At 37.7% G+C, this 9,470-nt stretch overlaps 1 protein-coding gene and 1 pseudogene across 1 annotated transcript; one reads left to right on the top strand and one right to left on the bottom strand.

Moving 5' to 3' along the window:
- Window positions 1–373: 373 nt before the first annotated feature.
- Window positions 374–7,145, top strand: LOC117604367 (uncharacterized). Its single transcript, XM_034324335.2, has 2 exons — window positions 374–2,093; window positions 3,703–7,145. The coding sequence occupies exons 1-2, from the start codon at window positions 543–545 to the stop codon at window positions 5,275–5,277; spliced, it is 3,126 nt and encodes a 1,041-aa protein (XP_034180226.2). The 5' UTR covers window positions 374–542; the 3' UTR covers window positions 5,278–7,145.
- LOC117604368 (cytochrome P450 9e2 pseudogene) lies at window positions 6,852–8,909 on the bottom strand (annotated as a pseudogene).
- Window positions 8,910–9,470: the final 561 nt, after the last annotated feature.

Raw genomic sequence — 9,470 nt, 5'->3', positions numbered from 1 at the left:
TACAAATTAGAAATTTGGAAAATTAAAAATTAGGAAATTGGAGAACGGAAAAATTGAGAATTGGGAAACTGAGAAAAAGAAGAATTATAAACTGGGAAACTGAAAAGGGGAAAAGAGGAAAACTAGAAAATTAAGAAATTAAGAGATTGTCAAATTTTGAAAACACGTTCTACAAATTTTCCCCAAAACTCTCTATTTTCGCTAATGTCTTCGCCATGCCATCGTCTTGGGATCAACGTTCTTGAAACAGAAACAACGATTTTCCCCTTTGCGGATATTATTGCCACTCTCTTATCTCCTTCATATACAAAATCGGTCACAAACACATGCAAAGATTCCTCCAATAAAAGGAAGTCAGATAGAGCATGGGAACCAAGTCTCGTTGAGTCGCCCCTGAGAGCGTGAAACGGGTTTCATGACGTCGTAATCAACACATTCTACCAAAGAATACTGAAACTCTCAACAGTCTCACCAGTAAAGTAATCGAAGCAACATAGCTGCCACAACAGATTTCGTAACCGATTCACTCAAGCTCAATCAACATGGAATACCTAACAATCGCCTTATCAGTAACTGCTGTACTTATAGCCTGTTACTATTACTATCTAAAGAATCTGAACGTATTCAAAAGATACGGGATCCCACACATTCCGCCTACACCACTAGTGGGAAACTTAGGACCCGTGTTAGCAATGAAGTGCAGCATGATGGAAATGATAAAGAAGGTATACAATATCGATTCAGAAGCCAAGTACGTAGGATTCTACGACCTAGGCGTTCCAATGATCTTCATTCGCGACGTGGAGCTCCTCAAAACCATCGGTATGAAGAATTTCGACCATTTCCAAGATCACCAAGGATTCTTCGACACCAGTGTAGATACTCTATTTGGAGGATCATTGTTCTTCCTGCATGGTGAGTACTGGAAGAACCAACGATCCACAGTGACCCCAATATTCACCTCCAGCAAAATCAAGAACATGTTCAAGCTGATGACAGACTGTGGAGAACGAGTTACCGATTATCTATTAAAATTACCTGAAGAGGAACGAGAAATAGAGATGAAGTCAGTGTTGTCCAAGTACACCAACGACGTTATCGCCAGTTGTGCATTCGGTATCGAAGTGGATAGCGTCAAAGATCCAAATAATGAGTTGTACGTAAATGGTCAGCGTACGATGTTGTTCGTCGGTTTTGGTCAGTTCATCAAGATATTGATGTACAGAAACGCACCTTCTTTGATAAAGTTGCTGCGAATCAGGTTCTTCGCGAAGAATCTTGCCGATTTCTTTGAGAACCTGCTGCTGGACACTGTGAAGACCAGAGAAGAGAAGGGAATCTACAGGCCAGACATGCTCCAGGTGATGATCGACGCTAAGAATAAAAATGAACCAGGAAAAACGTTAACTATCTCTGAGGTAATTTCTAATGCCTATGGATTCTACTTCGGTGCTTACGAGACAGTGGCCATGCAGTCGTCCTTCGTGTTCCATCTACTGGCAGAGCATCCTGATGTTCAGACGAAACTGCAAGAAGAGATAGACAAGGTATTAGAGGAGAACGATGGACAGTTGACCTACGATGCTGTTATGAAGATGGAATACTTGGAAGCAGTCATCCACGAGACCATGAGGTTGTACCCCAACGCCTTCTTCCTGGATAGAGTGTGCACGAAGACTTACGAACTGCCACCAGCAGTACCCGGTGCCAAACCCTACACCTTGAGACCTGGAATGACTCTCTGGATCCCTGTGTGTGCAATTCATACCGACTCGAAACACTACGAGAATCCGGACAAATTTGACCCGGAGAGATTCGTGACCGATGGTAAAAGGATACTGAACTCGGGAGCCTTCATACCTTTCGGATTTGGACCCAGGATGTGCATCGGGCACAGGTTCGCGATGATGAAAATGAAGGTGATAGTTTGTCAGACTTTGTCTCGCTGTCAATTCAAGTTGGCTTCGAAGAGCCAGCTTCCTATGGAAATACTGAAAGGATCATTCGCTGCGATCCCCAAGAATGGGTTCCGGCTGAAGGTTGAACCTAGGAAGAATGTTAATTTGAATAAAAAAATAACTATGTCCAACAGTGCTTGAAGATTGAGAAAAAATTATTCCTAAGAGTTCACTGGTTCTTTGATTGAATATTTTCTGATGTATTTGTTAAATTACACGAACGTGTAGTTTGTGAATTTTAATAAAAAAATATAGCGCGAGGAGAAAGAATATTTGCACTGCAAATGAAGAAAAAAAAATTATAAAATGCATGTTTTGTGTAATAAAATTTTTTAATAAAATGCAATACTGTTTTATCAGTATAGGCTGCCAAGAGATGTTTATTAAATACACTGACGAGCATTAATTACTATCAGCTACTAGGGGTCAAATGAAATGTTAATGATTTAAATGGGATAACATATAAACAAAGTCATTGTCAATATTAACTCAGCAGTTTATGAAATGTACACAAGATTCATAAAACATTCAATGTCAAGACATGTAAGTACTTTGCATGGAGATCACAGAAGTATAGTGAAGCAATTATTTCTATCCTTAGTTTATGGTAATACCTAATTACATCATCTTTGGCATTAATTTGTTTAATCAACGTTTCGTTGGTCTCCATACGAATCTTTTAAAAGTTGTCTTCTTTTTTATTTTACCTATACATGTTTAGGACTTCGATCTCATTTTAGTTGCAGTGTTATTTTAAAAATGTAAATCTAAAGTAAGTATTTCATTTATAAATAATTTGAATAGTTTAAATTATTGTAAAATTTTGTAGAGATTATAGTGTCTTCAATTTATACTAAAGAACCTTTGCTTCATTTCTAAATAAAATTACAAGTAAATTTGAAATTTGTTACGTTACTTTTAATTCTTCAGTAAATCATTTGTAATGTTTGCAAAGCGATAATTCTACTGCAACTGTGCATCGGAATTAAGCGTTGACATAGATAAGTATCCGTAACAAACTGCTTTATTATGAAAAATGTACAAGATAATCAGTTCATGTATGACACATCATCAAGATAAATATTCTGTTCTGTTTCCATTGTGAATAGACCATATTGTTCTCGATTTAATTTGTGCCAAATATGAAGTATTCATTTACATTTTAGAAAGTAACATTTATTTTTTAAATATGACTCGTACATAAGAAAGTAGTTTGCTTCACAGTTCATCATAATATTAGGTCGAAAGGATATCGAATTGCATAATCGAAGGATCAAAAAGGGGACACATAATCAGATATTTCTTACTAATTACTAGATTCATACTAATTCTAATTTTTATATAACAATAAAATTATACTTTGTGAACTATATCAAGTTAATTTATAAAATCTACTGCATAACTGCATAATAACAAAAAGTTGAAATTATCATTTTTCTTGTTATAAACAAACTTACTTACAAATACTTTGGAAAACTGTGAAATTCAATCGACGAATCAATGAATTCGAATTTGAATATCTATTTTTCTGAAAATCGAAATTAGGTTCAAACTATACTTGTATCTTTGCCACGCAGCACACTTAATAAAGACGAAAATAATAAATGAAATCACTGCGCAGCTACTAGTGATAAGCTGAGTCACCGTCATGTACTTGAGTACTTAAAGAAATGAAATATTCAAACGAGCGTCAGTCTCGGCAGTAAAACAGTGGAAGCAACATATTCTGTGCAGCATCTCTTGAATACATCACAGACTCTTCGAGATGGAGTATCTGACAATTACATTGTCAGTAGTAGCCATCCTCACAGCGATTTACTATTATTACCTGAAGAATCTGAACGTATTCAAAAGATATGGGATCCCACACATTCCGCCAAAACCAATTGTGGGAAATTTCGGACCTATGATGACCATGCAGTCCTCCATAACTGACATCATGCAAAAAGTCTACGATCATTGTCCAGACGCTAAATACGCGGGTATATACGAGTTTACGAGAGCCACGATTCTCTTACGTGATTTGGACCTCATCAAATCTATCTGCGTGAAGAACTTCGACTCCTTCCAGGATCACCAAGGCTTCATCCACAAGAAAGCAGATCCGTTATTTGCTGGAATGCTGTTTTTCCTGAACAGTGAGGAATGGAAGGGTCAAAGAAACCTAGTGTCTCCAGTGTTTACCTCCAGCAAGATCAAGACTATGTTCAAGCTAATGTCAGCCTGTGCGGTACGTTTCGCTGACTACCTATCGAAACTACCTGAAAGTGACCGCGAGTTCGAGCTTAAATCGGTTTTGTCGAAATTTACCAACGATGTGATCGCCACGTGTGCGTTTGGCATTGAGGTAGACACCATAAAAGATCCAAACAACGAGCTGTTCGTGAAAGGTAAACAAGCTGTCAACATGAGTGGTTTCATCACCCTCATGAAGCAGATGGTGAACAGGAACATACCGTTTCTGGCGAACATGTTGAACCTCTCATTCCTGCCTAAAAATCTTGCCAAGTTTTTCGAGGACCTGATAATCGACACGGTGAAGATCAGACAGGAAAAGGGTATCTACAGGCCAGATATGCTGCAGTTGTTGATGGATCAGAGCAACAAGAAGGAAGGTAAAGGGTTAACCAATTTCAACATTGCTTCCCACGCTTTTGGCTTCTACTTTGGTGGTTTCGATTCGGTGGCCGCGCAGACGTCTTTCGTCTTTCAAATGTTGGCTGAAAATCCTGATACCCAGGGTAAACTGCAAGCAGAGATCGACGAGGTTTTAGAGAATAATAATGGCCAATTGACTTACGAAGCGATATCAGAAATGGCGTATTTGGACGCAGTGATCAACGAGACCATGAGGTTGCATAGTATTGCCTTCTTCTTGGATAGAGTATGTAACAAGGCTTTCGAGTTACCTCCAGCGGTGCCTGGAGCCAAACCGTACACCGTGCAACCTGGAACCAGCATTTGGATCCCAGCCTCTTCCATCCATAGGGACCCGAAATATTATGAGAATCCGGACAAATTTGAGCCGGAAAGATTCGTGAATGATGGTAAGGGCATCATCAACTCGGGAGCTTATATACCTTTTGGTGCTGGACCCAGGATGTGTATTGGGAACAGGTTCGCGTTGACGAAGATGAAAGTGATAATTTGCCACGTTTTGGCTCGTTGTGAGATTAAACTGAATCCGAAGATCCGGATTCCTTTGGAAATGTCTACAACATCATTCGCTATGCTACCCAAAAATGGATTTTTGTTGCGTGTTGAGCCTAGAAAAAATATTCCTACTGTGAATGTTGATTGGATTAATGGAGTTAGTTAATAACTGAATTGTTTTTTAAATGAATATTGCTTGTATTGGTGGAATCAGATTTGAAAATTTGTGAAATTAATCGATATGATTTTCGAATTAAAATTATATTAAATTTATTCATGTAAATGCCAGGAGAAATATTATGATCGTACTAAAAAAAAAATATGAAGACAAGTTATGTTATTGTTAAATAAAATATAATGTTCAATGAATTAAAACTGGGGTGAAAAATTTATTAATTATTATCCCTCTATTGCTGTTAATCAACTTTAGTCTTACTACGAATCATTTGTGTCATTTAAAAAAATAATTAATACTGGATTCCTTAAAATGTGCAAAGTCACTGCTTGTTATTTTTCGGGAGATCGTTTACTACATTGTCGAGATAATGACTTGATTGCTGAAGCAACCCAGCTATATTAGCTCATGATTAAGAAATGTACACGTGAATCAAGAAACGCCTGATAAGTTATCACTATTATGGATATAACATTGTAAATTTTATATGCTTGCAAAACACGACTATGCAAATATTAAACATCCAAAGATACGTTTATTTACACCTTCCTAAATTTTCACTTTTGTAATCAGATTCGTAGATTCATCTAAATGAAAGTTTTTAACTATCAACTCTGAAGCAGTACATATTTCAATTGAGAATAGAAACTAATTACTTAACTAATCATCGGATTAGCACTTTTACGTCTCACTATGAATTCATGAAATTTATCTTCTTTCAACTTTAATTTGATAGCTGAAAATAAAAATAAGAAAATTGATAGAAAACGAAGAAAATTGATAAAAGAAAAAAGAATCAGTTTTGTCGTTCCATTTAACCCTCTCTTCACACCTTCTTCCATTAACACGACAAGACAATACACTGTTTAGATCCACCCTTACGATCTTCAGTTCATTCATTCTGACCAAAACCTGCTTTTCAAGCTGTTCTTTCGATCGGTAACCTCCGGTTCGACCATTCTAGACTCACCCTACCAATGGGCGAAGAGTGAATTACATTAGAGGGGTAGTTTTATCGAGTCAACCTGCCAGATATTTCTTTGGGTACCTAAGGGCTGCTGAATCGGAAAAGGGGACTTCTTGTAATACCAGAAGAAACTGCACAATAATCTGCAGTGGGTCGCTTATCAAATATTAGGTAATTATAAAATAACATTTTCAATTTTTGAATTGGAAATTTGATATGGCGGCGAAAAAATAATTATCAATTTTTAAAATTCCAAAAATCCTTTTTAAAGAAACAATATAACATTTAGAAAATGAAAATAATATGGGATAAAAAATTAAATTATAATTTGGACTTTCCATGGTCCGCCAATCGAAGGTTAATATCAATTTCAATCTTAAACAATCAAATCGTATTAAATATGTTAATGATAGAATTATATACTTATTTTCTAGAAATTGTACACCTTAAATAAATAAAAAATAAGCGTTAAATAAATAAAAAACAAACAATGTTCAGTGGTATCAAATATAACTTAAACGAATTTTATTTAGTACAAACGAAATTAACAAGATAATCCGTACCTTAATCAGGAGCTCAAGATTAATTAAATCATTACTAAAAGAACGAATAAACAGACTTTTATTCAGCAAATCAAAACAACACGTTTCCCTATCGAGTGTGTTTATTATCAGTACTTTATCAATTTTACATCATCAATGGATATTATTCAATTTCTATACTACGATGAAGCAAGGCCACCTGTATCTTAATAGGCTCTACAGAATTCCACGAAAGCTACTGGCACAGAGAATTATAATTAACACTACAAGAATTATTTTTGCTTTCGAAATCATGTTACAGCTACTAAACACTGGAAAGTATGTGCACAAATATAATTAAAACAAGGAAATTCCTTCAAAAAGCCACTCCATTGCTGCTCACTGAATTGACCATCACGTGCTGTGATTTCTTTCTGGGCTGAACGTCGAACCAGAATCCACCATCAGCAGTCATGGCGAATCCCTGTTTGCTCAGTCTCATTGGTATGGTGGTCTTCGAACAAGGTTTCAGCTCACAACTAGCGAAGACATGGAAGAGCAAAGTTTTTGCCTCCAACAGAGCGAACCTGTTACCAATACACATCCTGGGCCCAAGTCCAAAGCTCAAAAACGCTCCAGAGTTCATAATCTTCTTTGGGTCATCGAGGAATCTGTCAGGATTGAATTTATCCGGCTCCGGGAAATGATCTGGGTCACGCTGTACCCCATAGACAGGTATCCAGATATATTCACCCTTTTTAACAACATAAGGTTTCGCTGATGGCAATGTTGGAGGCAGTTCAAAGTCCTCCATACAAATTCTATCAGTAGCCACAACAACCGGGTACATCCTGAGAGCTTCATTGATGATAGCGTCTAAATACTTCATGTTATTGATAGCTTCATAAGTAACCTCTCCATTGCAATCTTCCAATACTTGATCAATCTCTTCCTGAAGTCTCTTTTGGACATCTGGATTCACTCCTACTTCATAGGTCGCGAAGCACATGGTGGTCGAGGTGCTCTCGAAACCACCAAAAAAGAAGATGAACGCCTGAGCAGTCATATCCTCAATAGTCAATTCCTTACCAGGACCCATTTTCCCTCTCGACTCCATCATCAGCTGGATCATATCCGGACGAACGATACCCCTTTCGTCTCTGACCTTGATGGTATCTGATACCAGATTCTGGAAGAACTCCGCGATCTCTGTCTTCACTATCTTCACGTTCAGCAAATTGCACAGTTTAGGGAAGCTTCTGATGAGGAAGAACTTTAGGGACTGCAGTCTTCCAAAGGAGGTAGCCTCGCGACCATATACGTAGAATTTGTTCTTACGGTTCGTCATTGAGTCAACGTTCACTCCAAACGCACAGGTAGCTATCACATCATTGGTGTATCTGGTGAAGGCATCCTTCAGTTCCAGGATCCTCTGATCAGCCGGCAGGGAGGATAGATTCTCACTGTATTTCTTGGCACAATCTCTCATCAATATGAACATAGCTTTCATCTTGCTGGAGGTGAAGGCTGGGCTCAGGGTCGTTCGAACCTCCCTCCATCTGTCTCCACGGAGGTTGAACAGATTCTTGCTGAACAGAGGATCGATGTCGTTGTCCTGAAAGGTTCTATGGTCGGGGAAATTATCGAAATTCTTGATGGTCACTGATCGGATTAGGTCCAGGTCGCGGATAGTCACCACTGGAGTGAGAAAGTCGAAGAAACCCACGTACTTTGCCTCGCGGTTGAATTCGTAGATTTGGCGGACCACTTCTGCGAATGTGCATCGCATCAACACTGCCTGCCCTACGCTTCCGAGAAGAGGAAGAGGCTTGTGGTATGGTATTCCTCGTTTTTCAAAAAAGTTGTAGTCGGTTATGCACTTGTAGGCTACTACAAGCACAGCCACTACTGCTAAGATTATTGTCCACATTTTGATCACTTCGATGCACGATTGATTGTTTGACACACTTGCCCACTTTAGGATATGCAAATTACTTGGGTGGATTTCAGAGTCTGTTCGAGATTGTACTTTGAGAAGGTTTCAATGTACGCTGTTGATCGTTCTGGTACGCTGTTCGAACAGCGACTGCTCGTTGTATCAGCTTCGTACGACTTTTTAGCGAAACTTCCGTGTTGGGAGAACTGTTCATAGTACCTATACTGTACGTTTCATATCGAATCGTGACATTTCAAAGTAATCTTATCAAGTTGCTGTGAACTTCGATACCCTCCCAATGGCGTGTAAATTTTGTTTGTAGTGCTTAATTTCTATAGATATACAGTACGTTGCGAAATGGAATTGCATATTAAAATTATTCGAAAAAATATTGAAAAATTATCAGAAGATAGTCAATCGGCCCCATCAACAATTTTGGTTGATACTTATACCACATAATGGTTGTTGCCTAAACAACAATTGTGTGCAATTTCAATCCCCTACCTCTTCTGATAAGATAGATATGAGGGTAACAACCCAAAATTGTACTATTTTTTTTCTCGGAAACTATTTAAGGTATTTCTATACACTAAAGTGCAAGTAATAGGTCCTCATTAGCTGTATTTCATATTTTTTTCTAAAAATTTTTGTCCGATGATTAAGGGTTGAAAATTAATAAATAAATTTTTGGAGGTGATTTTTGTAAACAATCCCTTGAGTGACACCCACCGAAAAAATTAAGAATAATCCTTTAATATTT

This window comes from Osmia lignaria, chromosome 7, assembly GCF_051020975.1.
Source record: "Osmia lignaria lignaria isolate PbOS001 chromosome 7, iyOsmLign1, whole genome shotgun sequence".
Classification (NCBI taxonomy): Eukaryota; Metazoa; Arthropoda; class Insecta; order Hymenoptera; family Megachilidae; genus Osmia; species Osmia lignaria.
This window is presented reverse-complemented; position numbering and strand designations above follow the sequence as displayed.

Coding starts and splice junctions, on each gene's coding strand:
- LOC117604367 (XM_034324335.2), top strand. CDS start 543: ATGGAATACCTAACAATCGCCTTATCAGTAACTGCTGTACTTATAGCC. Junction 2,094..3,702: donor AAATAACTATGTCCAACAGT/GCTTGAAGATTG, acceptor AGCATCTCTTGA/ATACATCACAGACTCTTCGA.